We start from the raw sequence: 16862 nt of genomic DNA, 5'->3' as shown, positions 1-16862 counted from the left end.
AAAACATGTTATTTACTGATAGTCTCTACAGTACTTAATCATTTAGGAAATCTTTTATACAAACATTATTTCAGCCTAATTTCATAACTACCACCCACCCATCCATTTTTGTATTTATTCAATCAGCATATAATTTTCAGTAATTATTAAATGCCAGATGAAAACATATAAGCTACGTATTTATACATTTTTGGATTGAGGAGACTGCAGGTAAGGGAGATTAAATGACTGTCTCAGCATCACAAAGAGAGTAATTTTTAGATCCAGGTCTTGCGTCCAGAGATGAAAGCAAATCCAGCACCTTTCTCGTTACTTTTAGATTTAGAAACGGAGTTTATTCTGGCAGTACAAATGACTAAGACCTTTTGTTGCTAGGTTAAGTTTGAGCTTTAAAGTGTTTTTTTTTTCCCCTGAGAAGTAAATCTTCCTCCCATGTAGGTGGGCAGGCTAGCTTAGGAGCAAGAGAAATATTATAAATATTATGTTTGTGTTTCATCATTTCCAGAAGGAGAGGAAGTAGAAGAAAGAGCAACGTCAGATATGTCATGTCAATTTGTATCATCCTGTGATACATTTAGGCATCTAAAATTATGTAATCACCATTTCTTTATTTGTATGTGCCCTGGAAGGTCAGCCTCAAATAAAAGCTGTGCTGTTTTTTGTTAAGTGTTTTCCTCTGAGACACTTACAAGATCAAGTTCAAAAACTAGTCAATGTTCTAATTTTTATAGTATTGTGGTAAAGAAACAGTGGCACAGGGAATTAAAATTATTTGGACAATAATTTCAGAGAAAAGTATGAGACAGAGGCGTTGTGTCTATACACATAAAGTGGTTCACAAATCTGAATTCAGTCAAAGTAACAAATAACAGTGATAGTGTTAATATTAGAACTTTCTCATATTCAGTTTTTATTATATTAATTCTGTATTCAACTTTTTAGTTTTCCAGAGAGTCCCATCATGTTTCATAAGGATATAATTGCAATCAGCTTTCCTTCCAGCAGTTATGTTGTGCCAGCAAGGATGCATTGCCATGTATATTAGGATATGGTAAAACATTAGCCATGAATCCTAGTGGTTTAATACAGTCAAGGTTCATTTCTGTATCGTGCACACATGTTCAAGGCCAGACAGAGGCAGGCTTTGCTCCAGAGTTGCCCAAAAACTCTGGTTAAGAGAGGCATTGGCATTTCAACATGAAGTTTCAGGGTTTGCTGCCAGAGATGAAGGGAGAGACTGGAAAATTGCCCAGGGAGGTTTTTACTCCCTCACCCTGGAAGTGACGTGGTCATTTCCATTGACATTTCTTTGGCCAAGACTAGTCACTTTGGCCTGCTTAACTGCAAGAACTTCTAGGGAGTTTAGTTTCCCATATGTCCAGGAAAGAAGGAGAACTGGATAGTTAGTATTTATCTCAGCATGTTTGTGATACTCACAGCATATAGATGGGATCTGAAAGTAGAGATTTAAAAACAAAATATGTAAAAAATAGTCGAGTAAGTGAAAACACAACTGGCTACTCAACATTGTGTATAACTCTGCTTAAATCAAAGTATATGGTTATCCCTCTTTCTGCATATTGTTGAGAAATCATAAGTTGTTTCTTTATATACTGTATTACTTAGGGTTTTTCAGAGAAACAGAACTAATATGATGTGTATATATACTTAGAAAGAAATTTATTTTAAGGAATTAACTCATGTGATTATTGAGGTTGGCAAGTCCAAAAATCTGCAGGGTAGGTTGATCCAGAGAATAGTCAATTCTGCAGTTCAAGTACACAGGTCATCTGCTGTAGAATTCCTTCTTGCTCAGAGGAAGTCAATCTTTTGTTCTATTTGGGGCTTTACCTGATTGGACAAGGCCCACCCACATAATGGAGGGCAATCTGCTTTAGGTATTATTTGTATGTTAATCTCATACAAAAAATTCTCATAGAAATATCTGGAAAAATATTTGTCCATGTATCTGGACACCATGGCCCAGCCAAGATGACACATAATTAACTGTGATACATTCTCAAGTATAACCCTACTCACCAGCTATGAGAGCAAGGATAATAAACTTGCCCTTACAACTAATAACCTCAGTATGAAATATTCTTTTATAGCCACATCCAGATTTATGATTCCTTAAGGATCATCAATACTTTCATAGTAATCTTTCAGAATTACTGAAAAATGTTTTATTTTCAAACATTAAGCTCAGAAATAAAATCTAATGAAATCTAAAACTTAATGACATTGTTTTATCATGATTAGTTTAGTAAATTCCTTTACAATGTTAGGTTTTTTTGGAGGATTCTAAATCACTAAACCATTATAATTTTTTAAATAATTACTTTCCTTAAAGCATGACAGTATTTCTACCCACCCAAATAAAATTTTAAATGTGTATTAAAACTAGATTCATTTCTATGCTGAGAATTAAGTACTTAGAATTCAATAGTATGTTGAAAAGTAGGAAGAATGTTTTTGCCTTAAAAGAAAAGTCATCCAACTTTTATAAGCAGAAGAAAGGAAGAGATGGTCAACCATCACATAATAGTTGAAACAGAGAACTTCATGAAGTACGTTTTCAATACTTTTTCTTTTATAATGAACACGGGTAAAGCACTTAATCTGTCTCTGAAGTAATAAAACAAGCCTAATCAAGCTGACACCTTTTTCTAGAACATTGAATCAAGATTAACAAGATAACGTTGGTAAATTGCTCTGAGAATCTCAGATAAAGGGAAGCACTGATTACAATACATTCATACACATACAAACATATGCATACACTTATATGTATGTATATTTGTGTCACAGTGGGTGCTACATGTCCCTGTGTCATCTGGGGCAAAGATTCACAACCTTGGCACTATTTACATTTGAGTCAAACAATAAAGTGAAAAATGTTTTATATTTTTATCTTGGCATATACACCTTTGTAATGACCTGAAGGGCGAGTATGAATTTATAATTCTTGGATCCCTGAAGTTCTGTGAGAGAATGTGATGGTGCAGGAAAAGCAAGCCTCTGACTCCAGCTCATGAGCCTTTGCCCAATCCTGTTCTCTTCCATCCCCAAAGGTCTCATGCACACATGTGTGCGGACACCAGGGCCTTAGCTTGTACATCCAAGCTCTTTCCACACACCCCTCAGGACAGCTTCTATCTGGCCAGCCTTCATGGCTATTGGTGGTATGGTCTGTCTTAGGGGGAAGCAGATTGTGCAGACCCTATGAGTAGACTCAGAGTTGTTGGGCAGAAAATTCACCGCAGCATCATTTGTAATAAGGAAACACTGCTAATGTTCTCAGTGTAGATCAGTGGAGGAAATACAAATACTCCACAATATAGTCTTACAAAGACATTTTCTACATTCATTAAAATGAGTGAAATATGTGTATTATCATGTTATATTTTGAATATGTATGAAGAGAATGCATACATAAAAGAAACCTATATGAATATGAACAAATGACAGGTCACTTTCAAATCATGTTTGTCCAGTCATGAAAACAGATCCCCTAAAGTTTTGGTGTTGAACTTTTATTACTTTAGTTTGAATAACATCAGGCAATGCAAATAAAAAGATTTACGAAATAATTTTTGAGAACTTGTAACACTCTTCTGCTGAATAAAATTAGTGAAATTTTACTTTTTATTGACACCTGTGAAGTTAAACTTTTATTCAATATCTACTTAATACTATGTTTCTATTCCTTAACGTTTTGAAGATTATAGCTTTAGAAAAACTCTTTGCCAACAACGTGTTACTTGAAGAAAGGGACTGTTTGATTTTGATTTCATGTCTGCGATCTCCATCCTCTGCACAATTTCTAGAGTAATTATTCCAAACTGGCTGAAGGAAAGAGTGAGTGGTGCCTCTCAGTTGCTGTCATGCAAATGCCTAATAGCCAGCTGTTATGTCCTGGTGGCTGTAATGCAACATAAATTTGTTAATATTGTTGTCAATCTGACCAATTTAAAAAAGTACTTTACTTGCTTTAAATATAAAATTTCAAAACATATTTTGTTATAATAGCCACCCTGTTTTCTGTCATTATTTATCTTCTGTAAATTATATTATTATATATAATTACAATTAAATATATATATAATTAAATAGAATATATAACTGTGGTTCTCAACTGAGGGCAATTTTGCCCCCTTAGGGGCATTTGACACAGTCTGGAGATATTTTTGGTTGCCGCAAATGGAGGGCGTTTGCGACTGGCATCTTGATAGCAGAGGTACGAATGCACAGGACAGCTCCTGACGTAAAAACAAAAAACAAAAAACACACAGAAAAAACCTCAGCTGGGCCAAAATATCAGTATTTTGATATTTATATATCAAACTCTGATTTATATTGAAGGGAGAAGGAAAGACATTCAAAGATGAATTAGGAAGCAAATGTGTAACAGAAAGCAGACTCTCCTAGAATAAGACATTCTAATGCATGTTAAAGGCTGCGTGTTTCATTTGTTTGCTTGACTTCTTCTCTGTAGGAGTGGTTGGTGGAGCTGCCCCTGTCCTCTTCACTGTTCTTTATGGGACTGGAAGTTGGGGCAGATCCTGGCTAAGGGCAAATACTTCCCTACCTAGTGATCAGAAAGAAGGACTTTTCGCCAGAACACAGAAGATGAAGGGCAAGCCTAAAGAATCTGACTCAAAAGAGAGCTAAAACCCTGGATCTCTTGGCTCTATCAATAGATACAACACAGTTTAAAAAAAACAAAGACAAAAACAAACAAACAAACAAAAAACAACAAAAAACCCCGGAAGGACAAGGAGATAGTTACCAGCATTAGAAAACAGTCCTCTATTGGAGAGCTCAGCTTTCAGAATAACACATTAAAGCCAGGTCCTGCCTCCACAGACTGTATGAGGACTCTGTATGTACTTTCCCTCATCTATTTGAACATGAACAAAAACCATTAAATAAGCATGCAAAGGCAGTGAGTACAGCTTTAGTAAATGGCACCAAATAGATGGAGATGGAAAATGATTTTTAAAAATTGTGAAGATCACTTATAATCTTCCATAGTAAATGGCCAGACTTTAAGTGTATTTAAGGCTAAATAATAAATTATATTTCACTGACTTCGCATATTTTTCCAAAGCCTATGCAAATAATAACTGAAATTATGTTACTCTAATAACTGCAGCAATCTTAACTTGTGAAACAAACATTAAGTACATCTAACTGTAGGAAGAAGGTTAAAAGTGTTATTATGAATACTGTGAAATAAAGTATCCACACTCGAAATATGTAAGTACGTGTATATCCCCTAGGACCATGCCTGCTGCATGATAAACACTCAATAAATGTGAGCTACTGTTTTTATTAAAGTCAAGTGCAAATACAGCTTTGAATCTAGTGTCTTGTTATTATAACCAAATGAAGGAAGTGTAAGAGCAGTGTTCTCAGTCCAGAAGTCCTCCTGTAGCTGATTCTGAACATTAGGAGGAAAATCTGTCTACCTATAAAAGGAATCTATTCTTCTAAGATTTGTAAGAGGAATATATTCCTTTGAGATACCAGCTCCAGTAATGGCCATGCACAACCGTCATTCTTTGCGTCCAGCAAATGTTCTTCAAGTTGACCCCTTTCTGGAGTTAGAAAGAGAAGAGGTAATCTGAACACAAACAAAAATCTGAGTGAGAAAAATCGGTGGCACATGCCATCTCCCAGCAAGAACAGATGGAATGACAGTTTTTAGCCACGTTGAAACAAGCGGAGGGAGGCATGTACTGATTATGGTGAGTCTGTTGAACACTGTATGGAATTAAACAGGATGAGTAGCCCAGTTGAAAAGTATTTGTTCTGCTGATGATAACATGAGTAACACAAAACCAGCACTCGACTGTTAAGAATAAAACTGTGGAATCTCATTAAAGTGCATACAATGAGATCGGAACAAATGGAGTACAAAAGAAAATGAATGTTGAATATAATCACAAATCAGTTGGTAGCAGTACATGCTGAGAGCATGAAGATGTTTCAGGCAAGTAACAGAGCATATATACCATACGCTACAACATATAATACAACATTACATTAAAATTTATTAGAACAGTTTTTTAAATTTCTAAACTTGCGGGGTAATTTTGAACTTTTTTTTTTGCTATTAGCTATGATTTTATTGCCTTGTGGTCAGAAAACACTGTCTAGAATTGAATTTATTGAGACTTGCTTTGCAAACTAGCTTATGATCAAGTAATTTGTAAAAACAAAAAAGAGTAGACACAATAACAGGATCATGTTAAACACTTTATTCCAGTAACTTTGAAAACTAAAGTGAAAGTCACTCAACAAAATTTTTAAAAATTTGAGTTGAATTATAACATTAAATCAGAATCAGCATTTATAATCTGTTTACTCACCAGTTGGATAGAGGGGTGTACAGACAGACAGATAGGTGGTAAGCAAACAGAGCGAAATGTTCCTGATAGAATCTAGGAGGCGGTACAGGGATGTTCACTAAAATTCTTTCAAATCTGCTGTTTCCTTGAGAATTTTCATAACAGAACGTTCAGGGGAAATTGTAAATATTGATGTCGTCAGTATTTTTCCAGGCTTGGAAGAAAGACAACCCGTATCGAATATAAATGATTTCAGAGAATAGAAACGGTGGAAAAGACTGAGCTCGCATTATAAAAATAATACAAACCTTGGTAATAAAATTGAACAAAGACAAAAAAGAAAACAATTATAAACTAATTTTGTATGTGAGCTTTGGTGCAAAACTTGAGAGAATAGCTTTATGACACTGCCGGCAGGGACCTGTTTCCTAAATAAGATGCATAAAGTATATCCATAAAGGGCAAAAAACACAAAGGCTAAAGGAAAAAGAAAACACATTTTACTATACTAAAATTGACAATTTGACTCAGCAACAATCCACCATGAAAAAAATTTTAAAAAATAAAAAAACAAGAATCTGCCAGTCAGAAGGATGAGTATTACCTAAAGTAAAGAATTCTTATAAATAAACACTAAAAAGAAATTGTAAAAAAATAGGGAAAATATATTTACAGATAATTCAAAGAATATGAAATTCCAAGGGCTAGTAAATATATGGAAGTATGTTCAGTCTCATAACACATTAGGGAAATGTTAAAGTAACAACAAGATAAAATTTCTACGAGAACAGTAAGCACTGAAATGTCGAACAGTAAATATTGACAAGCATGTGGGCAGATGGAAACTTTCATGCACTGCCATCGGGAGTATAAATGGCAGCAACCACTACTGAAAGCAACTAGGGGACATCTAGTAACACTGGAGGTGTTCATACTCTAGAATGGAGCAGTTTCAAAGACAGTGATCTTCTCTAGAAAAATTCATCCATGTGCACAACAAGCCATGTGCACAACAAGCCATGTGCAAGGTTGTTACTAGGGAAAAAACATATTGTCCATCATTAGGAGAATTAATAAAGGTGTCCTTTAAAATAAAACCTAAGGCTGGAGAAAAATTAAAATGAATAAACTAGATCTACATATATTTATACAGCTATGAAGAAAAATATGTTGTAAAAATGCAGCCACAGAATAATAGTTGTATAAAACTTGTAAAACACTCTAAACACAGCATTATAAATCACATATACATACATACACAAAAATGTAGGAAAACCATGAAATCATGCAGAGGGGATGACATGTACCAAGGCTAGTGACTGAGGCTAGTGACTACCTCTGGGAGCAGTGATGAGTTAGGAGGCTTCAGTTGTTTATCTCTTTTGGGAAAAATAGATGGAACAAATATTACAAATTGTTACATGGGATGATGGACACACTGGTGCTGTTACTATCATGTTTGTACTTTTCTATATGTTTGGAATATTTCATAATTAAACATTTTTAAAAGATAAAAAGAATTGATATATATATGGAAAATATTCCAAAGACTATGATGTTCCTTCTCTAGATGAAATATTCAGTCAAGCTGGTCAGGTATCCTTTACCTGAAACACAATGGTGGCCTTTTACCTCCACTCTGCCCTCATCCCATCTCAACACACTTCCCCAACCCGCCTCCTCCACCTCGGGTTGTGACAAGACTTGCTTTCCTGAGTGATGTTTTGTCGTTACTCTATGGGCTTTTAGTATTGCATATTCTAAGAAACAGTCCAGGCATTTAACAATTACATTAATGTCATTAAGGATGAGATCGTCTATATTACCAAGATAAAAAGACACATGACAATATGGAAAATATCTTAAATGTACCATAAGATATTTAGCTCAAGCTGACTTTCCCGTATTTATTTTCTTTACATTCTTTCTTCCTCTATTTGTAAAAAATTTCTCTTTGATTTAAATATCTAGACTCTAATTGAAATCCTTGTCGGAAGGAAGTCCAGATAAATGTTTGAAAATAAGCAGATTAAAAGAAATTATCAAGAGGATTCAAAAAAGGAGTTGAATCCCTGATTCTTCTCTTGAGTAAAAGCAGTTATCCACATAGGCAAAAAAACATTTTATAAACAGTAATGATATATAGTAAGGACTATTTAAGAGTGCTTCCTGAAAACTAAATATATGAATTATATCTTATAATCCTAATAGTTAAGTACTATTATTATGACATTTTACAGGCAGGGAAACTTGAGATTTAAGAATTAAATAACAGGGCCAAAGTAATGTAATTAGAAAATGGTAATATTCAAGCCCTGATATTTCTTACTCCAAAACCATGCTCTTGACTCTAATTTTTTTTATTATATTACTTTGCTGAAAAAAATGCTTTAACTACAGTAATGTTGGTTTATAACATTGTATCATTATATATGTTTCACATATACAACAGTTTGACTTCTGTATACACCACAGCCTGCTCACCACCAAAATTTTAGTTTCCATCTGTCACCATACAGGTGGCACCATTTACTTGTTTCACCTCTGCCTCTTCCTCTCTGATAATCACTGCTCTATTTTTTGTATATATGTGGGGTTTTGTTTTGCTTTGCTTTGTGTTTCATTTATTTCATTAATTTTTTTATATTCCACATTTGAGCAAGATCATAGGGTATTTGTTTTCCTCTGTCTGACTTATTTCTTAGCATAATACCTCCAGGTTCCATCTGTGTTGCCATAAATGGCAAGTTTCTTTCTTTTTTGACAGCTGAGTAGTATTTCATTGTAAATATGTATATATATATATCTCCACTCATTCGTTAATGGGCATTTAGGTTGCTTCTGTATCTTGGCTACTGTAAATAATGCTGCAGTGAACATAGGGGCACATATATCTTTTCAAGTTAATTTAACTCTTACTCTTTACTTTCCTAGACTTTAATTAGATAATTGCACTCTGGCAATTAACCTAAATGCAAAGGCATTTTGGTAATATTCAGATAAAACTGTACAAAAATCTTCCTATTGCATTCTTTAGATATGTTTTTCTTCACCTTAATTCCACACCCCCAGGCTCTCACAGCTCTACTCATACAATCAAAACAACAACCCAGTCATATTTTCTTTAAAATCAACTGATTGATGACTTTTTTCATACAAAGGATCTTTATGCATTCATATTTATCTCAAAAGTGAAAATGTGGACTAAATGGTCTTCTACACATGACCATTGTTGATTTAAAATTTTTCCCTAAGAGAGACAAGAGTGTTTATTATGCTGATGCATTTTCATGAAGAAATCCTAGAACCTACCACAAGGTCTTGCTTTTGAATTATGCTTTGTACAATGGGTTGAATCAACCCACAACTAGTTCTAACCTCTGCACAAGGGGGAATAGCTGGTTTTCTAACTCTTCCAAGAATTTTAACTCTTTTGTAGGAATTCAGAACAATACTGGAGAGACAGAAGGCACTATTAAATCATCATTTGTTATATTTTTTTCTAAGAGGATAGAGAAAAGGGATTAGAAAATGTCAACACTTTTTTTGAAAATCTCCTAATTCATAAGCTGACATTTCTTCATGGAAAAGAGTTAGAAGATATGCTGGCGATGATTACTTTGATAATTCAGATATTGTTGCTTTACCTCTTAGGGGGCACTTAATCAGACTCTAATAAAAATGAACAATGTTAAAATTCCTTGAAAACATGCAATTATGGTGTGATGCATCTTTCAATTCACACACTGACATTCTGAGTGCTTTAAAAAGGTACTTCATCAGCCATTCAGATGGTGGAAATGAAAAGCAGATAGATTGTGAAGAAGAAAAATAAAAAGAGAAAAACAAGACTCAATATCACTCCTGCATGTGCAGAGTATTGCTTCCATCGCCTCAGTTTACCAAAGCTGAGGCATAGCTGGAAAGTGGTGTCTGTACCTCTGAGAGCCAGTCTGTCGATAACGTCTGCTGTCTCAACCTCCATCTCCACATTTGTTTTTACCTTAATTTACTCTTTGTAGACAGAGTCCTTAGACAATGTAAGGAATACATATTTACAGCTACTCCACAAAGTTCTTAGTACTTCAATAATGCAAACCATCACTGATACTGAAGAAATAGTCAAGGCACACCTGGTCATCTTGTGTCACTAGAAACACTTCAAGAGGTGCATTGGACTTGAGATCTTAAAAGGACTCAACTCAGTGAGAAACAAAGATGGAAGGCTATAGTTTAACAAATAAGGTTGGTTGTCCAGGAAAATGTGTGTAAGCCTTCCAGCTTTCTATAGTCTTCTTTATGTTTTTTTCCATTGATGTGGACAATAAAGGGGTACACTAAATGTTTGCAGGCTTAGAGTTCAAGAGGAGATTTTAAAGATAATACTAGGCACCCTATTGCCTCAGGAATAACTGGAAGTAACATTTTAAGTAGTCTTAGTAGGTATGAGTTTCTCCTTTCTGTCTTGACACTTAAAAAATGTCTATTTTGATCACTTTTAAAAAAAACATTCCCACCACACACACACACACAAAGTTAACTATGTGAGGTGATAAGTGTGTTAATTATCTTGATGTTGGTAATCATTCCACAATGTTTACATGTATCAAATTATAACATTTCAAATATATTAAAAATATATTTATAATGTATCTTCTAAGTTAAGTTTTTTTACTTTGACATAATTATAGATTCACATGAGGTTATAAGAAATAATAGAAAGAAATCGCCTATAATTTTTACCCAGTTTTGCCCATCTTGCAAAACTGTAAAACACATCACAAGCAAGATATTGACACTGACACAGTCAAGATACAACACAATTCCTTTCCCACGAGGATTGTTCACGTTGCCCTTTCATAGCCCCATGAGCTTCCATGCCACCCTCACCTCCTCCTTAACTTCTGGCAAACATCAGTTTGTTTCCTGTTTCTGTAATTTTCTCATTTCAAGAATGTTCTATAATTGGAGTCATACAGTTTGGAACCTTGTGAGATTGGCTTTTTTCTCTCATCAAAATTCTCTGGAGGTTAATTTTAATTTACATGTATCAAAAGTTTGTTCTTTTTTTAATGCTGAGTAATATTCTATGATATGAAAGCGTCACTATTTCCTGAACGAGTCATACTTTGAAAGACATTTGGGTTGTTTCCAATTTTTGACTTTATTAAGCTGCTATAAATGTAGATTTTTGTGTGAAAAATATTTTGCATTTTCATTTTTCTGAAATAAATGCCCAGAATTGCAATTACTGGGTTAAAGGGTAGTTTCATGTTCAGATCTTTTTTTTTTAAATTGCCAATCTGTTTTCCAGACTGGCTGGACCACTTGCACTCCCACCAGCATTATCTAAGTGATTGTTTATTCACATCCTCACCAGCATTTGAGGCAGTCACTATTCTTTTTTTTAGCCATCTGACATGTATGTAGTAATATCTCATTGCGGTTTTAATTTGCATTTACCTAATGATTAATAATGTTGAAAGTCTTTTCATGTGTTCAACATCTGTATATGCTCCTCTCTGAAATGCATCTTCCTATCTTCTGCCCATTTTCTAACTGGATTGTTCATTGAGTTTTAAGAGTTCTTTATGTATTAATCAAAATTAGTCCCTGTTGTTTGCAAAAATTTTCTCTCATTATGTAAAATTTATTTTTTCATCCCCTTAATAGGGTTCTTTGCTGAGAAAAGGTTTAAACTGTTAATGTCCAATTTAATAATTTTTGCTTTTGTGGACTATGCTTTCATATCAAGTCTATAGATTCTTTGCCAAGCCTTAGATCCTGAAGATTTTCTTCTGTATTTTTTTCTAAGGTTTTAATAATTTTATGTTTTACATTAAAGTGTTTAAGTCTATGATCAATTTTGCATTAATTTTTGTATACAGTGTGACATTTAAAGGTCAAGGATATTTTCTGTTTTTTGTTTTTCTTGTGGATGTCCACCACTCCAGCATCATTTGCTAAAAAAGGATATTTTTCTCTACTGAATTGCTTTCATACCTTAGTCAAAATTCAGTGAGGCATATTTATACAGGACTAGTTCTGGGTTCTCTATCTTGTGTCAATTATATGTGACTGTGCCTTTGCCAGTACCATAAAGTCTCGGTTACGATATCTGTATAATGTCTCAAAGTTGGGTAAACTAGCCTGGCTCTATTTTGTCACTAAAAGAAATCTAAATTTAAAGTCTATTTTAAACCCCTTGAAATACTCTTAATGGATACACAGAACTATCTAAATACTGATTCAACATCCATAATGTTTGGCAAACAGGTTCAGAGGAGGGTGCACGAGATGCAATGGCATATTATCTAGCAGCTAGTACTTGGCGCTTAGTTATCATCTCTGACTTCCATATCCGTTTTTCCAGAAGATACACAAAGGATTACTGATTAAAAATACTCTTTCTTGCAAATTTGCTTTATATTCTGTAAAGTACTTGACCCACATCAGATTTTAAAAGGCAAGTTACTAAAAATGGTCAAAAACGCTTTAGGGAATTGTATGCAGTTTTGTTTCTCCGTTTACATTCTTTAGTCAAGTGAATATATGAAGAGAAAGAAAATTGATGCAGGAGCTGGAATGTAATTAGGGACCAATGGGACCTCTCTCCCCAGGGGAAGACTGAGGCTCCTTATAACCCTCACAGTTCTGGCTTTCAATAAATTGGGAAGTAAATACAAGTAACACTAGCCTTTGGGAAAATATTACCTATAAAGCTGGCTTTAACCCAAAGTATAAATTATCTGGCACATTAAATCCCACGTGTAGTCCTGACTACAGCTGCAATAACAGAGATGCCAAGTTCCAGTTCTGATGATGGATTCTGGCCCTTTTCAAATTCTAAGGAGGACCCGTGAGTAGGTTCTGTATGGAGGAAGGCGAGGGCATCTCAAAGCAACCTAGTAGATTCTCCGAGGACAGGAGTGCTCACACCCAGTGGACCCTCATCTCTGACTGGAAGTAATTACTTTCCCAGCTGAGATGGAGATTAAAAGTTTATGGAGAGGAATGTCAAGGACTGTAGTCAAATACGACTTCCCAGCCCCTGAGGAATAACCTGCCATTATTTATTATTCATTTAACACTTGTTAGATGAACCACCCAAAAAGCCCTGTGGCTGTGAAGATAAAATATTCCTGTCAAACCATGTCAGAGACCTGCTTCCTCAGGTTGAACTGATGTTGGGGTTGAAATATTTTCTGAACAATTTCCCCAAGATTTAAACCTTTACATCCCCTAATTCTTTTTACATAAAACCAGAAAGTATAAATTATGTTTGTCCCAATATGCTTTTAACCATGGCCATGAAATCTTGCAGTCTGAATTAAAATAATAACTCAAAAATGTAACAAACAGTTCAGGATATGACTATCGGGTAGCTATCATAGTATTGAAGTTGAAGAAAAATAGAAAAGAGGTTCTTACACATTTTTTTGTATGCTCTGGACTCACTGCATCTTATAGAAACATATTTTAAACGTGTGTGGACAGAAATGCAGGTGTGATCACTGTCCTCAGTTTCACATCTGGATTATTCAAGTGCCATTAGTCATTTCTTCTTGACTCTCACATAAGTGATGAATAAATCTCAAACTCAACAAATTCAAAACTGCACTCAGAAGAATCCTCTCTACTTCCCAATGCCACTACAGAGGCTCCTTATCCACTATTTACTCTCCTATTTAAGAGCTGCATTATACACCAGTGATCAAAATTGGAGACGTCAGAGTCATCCAATTAACTCAACTTGTCCTGATTCCAAATTTACTAGGAGAAAAAAGGATTATAATTAAATTTGACTTTTCTTGAGATTTCCACTTTTGGCAAGATGCAGCATTAGGAACAGGATTTACTCTCCTTCCTAAAACAACTGAAAAACAGAAAGATTTTTAATGAAATAACAGTTTTCAGACATTGCATATCAGGTAACACAAGATAGTGATCTCTGGCAGAGAGGAAATAGTTGCATCCTATGATTGCTCCAACTTACAACATGGGGAAAATTTCCAGGCAGCAGCACCAAAAAATAAAGGGGGGAATCCAGGTAGATCCTGGTGATAACCTGAGTTGCTCAGATGGAGTTGGGAGTCTGGAGAGGACAGGTGGCTACTGTTTGCCGGGCAGAGTACCAGGGAGGAGAAACATGCACAGACAGAAAGATCTCCAGAAATCCTGTCCATTTTCCTGCTGAATACTGATCAATACGTGCCTATCAGGAAGCTACCTGAAAGTAAGGGAAGAATCATTCAAAATTATTAGATGAGGTAATCACAAGGGCTCACACAGAGTTGGGAGCAATCCATGTTCCAACAAGAGGGTAAAACCTCAAAATTAATGGAGCATCAAGTGCAATACTCAGAAAAATACTGCCTCAGCAGTGACGCAAATGTAGCCCTAGATTAAAGATAGTTTTGGCCTTACCCAATAAATCTTAAGAGCAAACTGTTTCCAAATAACGTAACTGTGCCCCAGAATAACACTAAAGAATATTTACAGAAATAAAAATACATCCAGTATTAAACAATAGATCAGCCATGTCTGACCCTCAGCTGAAAAAAGTTACTGGGCAGAAAAAGAACTAAAATATGGCTCTTAAAAGAGAGGAAAATCAAGCAATAGGAATAGAGGCAGTTAAAATTAGTAGACAAAAATATCAAGAATTTTAAAAGTATATTACATGTGTTCAAGAACATAGAAGAAAAAATTGAGTATGCTAAGTAGCAAGAGGAAAAATATATGAAACCCAAAACAAATTTCTAGAGTTGAAAATTAGAATGTTGGAGATGAAAAATAGCCTTGATGGAATTAACAGACGTTTAGACACTGCAAAAGAATGAAAGAGTGAACCTAAAGATATAGCTGTAGAAACTTTACAGCTTTGTGTTATAGTTGTCATGTTTGATTAAAACCAAAAAAGCAAGATTCAATTTATATTTTACCTATAAGAAATTCACTTTTTTGTGTATATATATTTTTATTGAAATATAGTCAGTTTACAGTGTGTCAATTTCTGGTGTACAGCATAATGCTTCAGTCATACATGAACATACATATATTCATTTTCATATTCTTTTTCACCATAAGTTACTACAAGATATTGAATAGAGTTCCTTGTGGTATACAGTATAAACTTTTTGTTTATCTATTTTAGATATAGGAGTTAGTGTCTCTAAATCTCGAGCTCCCAATTTGTCCCTTCCCACTCCCTTCTCTCCCTGGTAACCATAAGTTTATTTGCTATTTCTTTGACTGTTTCTATTTTATAAATAAGTTTGTTTGCCTTTTTTTTTTAGATTCCACATATAAATGATATCACATTATATTTTTCTTTGTCTTTCTGGCTTACTTCACTTGGAATGCTGATCTCCAGGTCCATCCATGTTGCTGCAAATGGCATTATTTTATTCTTTTTTATGGCTGAGTAGTATTTCAGTGTATAAAAATACCACAACTTCTTTATCTAGTCATCTGTTGATGGACATTTAGGGTGTTTCCATGTCTTGGCTATTGTTAATAGTGCTGCTATGAACACTGGGGTGCATATATCTTTTTGAATTAAGGTTCCCTTTGGATATATGCCCAGGAGTGGGATTGCTGGATCAAGAAATTTGCTTTAACTATAAAGACACTGTAGGTTGAAAATAAAAAGATGGAAAAAGATACATCATACTAAAATAAAACTAATTTTAAAAAGTTGTAATAGTTACATTAATAGCCATGTATTTCAGAGTAAAGAATATCAACATTGATAAAAAGAGCTATATATAGTGATAAAGACATATATTCATAAAGAATACAAAGCAATTTCAGATGTTTACATACCAACCAAATACCAGAATATAACAAAACAGTACAGAACAGAACATTCAAAAACATAAAGCAAAACCCAATAAAAATGCAAGGAGAATTGACAAATCCACAACTGTTGGCAAAGATTTCAACATTCTTCTCTCAATAATTGATAGAACAAGGAGAAAATCAATAAGAATAAAAGATAATTGAAAATTTCTATCAACCAACTTGATTGACATTTTAGAACACTCCACTCAACAATAGCAGAATACATATTCTTTTCAAGGGCACCTGTAATATTTACTATGATAAACCATATTCTGTTGTAAATAAATCTCAATAGATTTAAGAGGGTTCAAATGCTACAGACTTTTCCAGGTATTTGAAGTGAAGAGAATGCTTCCTAACTCACTCTCTGAGGCCAGCATTACCCTAATACTAAAATCTGACAACAAACAAACAAACAAAAAAACCTGTAAGAAAGAAAACTATAGACCCATGTCTCTCCTGAACATTGATGCAAAAATTCTTAACAAAATTTTACTAAATATAATTTAATAATATATAAAAGTGTAATATATCATGCTCAAAGTTTGTTTAGTTCAATGTAATTTAGCATGTTAACAGACTAAAAAAGAAAACCATAAGATCTTCTTGAAAGTAGCAACAAAAACATTTGACAAACTCCAAAATCCATTCCTGACAAAA

General features: G+C 34.3%; 1 protein-coding gene across 2 annotated transcripts in view; it reads right to left on the bottom strand.

Annotated features, from left to right (window-relative positions):
- Positions 1-3702: 3702 nt before the first annotated feature.
- The window catches only part of SLC13A1 (solute carrier family 13 member 1), a 76007-nt gene continuing 62847 nt past the window's right edge, over positions 3703-16862 (bottom strand). The window contains exons 14-15 of one of the 2 annotated variants that reach the window (XM_072965414.1): positions 4793-4903; positions 3841-3925 (exon numbers count right to left, since the gene is read on the bottom strand). In XM_072965414.1, coding sequence (XP_072821515.1) covers positions 4832-4903 — 72 coding nt within the window. In that variant the 3' untranslated portion in view covers positions 3841-3925; positions 4793-4831. Of the gene's footprint in view, positions 3926-4792; positions 4904-16862 lie in introns of both variants that reach the window. The other variant, XM_072965413.1, reaches the window with a different exon arrangement.

This window comes from Vicugna pacos, chromosome 7, assembly GCF_048564905.1.
Source record: "Vicugna pacos chromosome 7, VicPac4, whole genome shotgun sequence".
Lineage (NCBI taxonomy): Eukaryota > Metazoa > Chordata > Mammalia > Artiodactyla > Camelidae > Vicugna > Vicugna pacos.
This window is presented reverse-complemented; position numbering and strand designations above follow the sequence as displayed.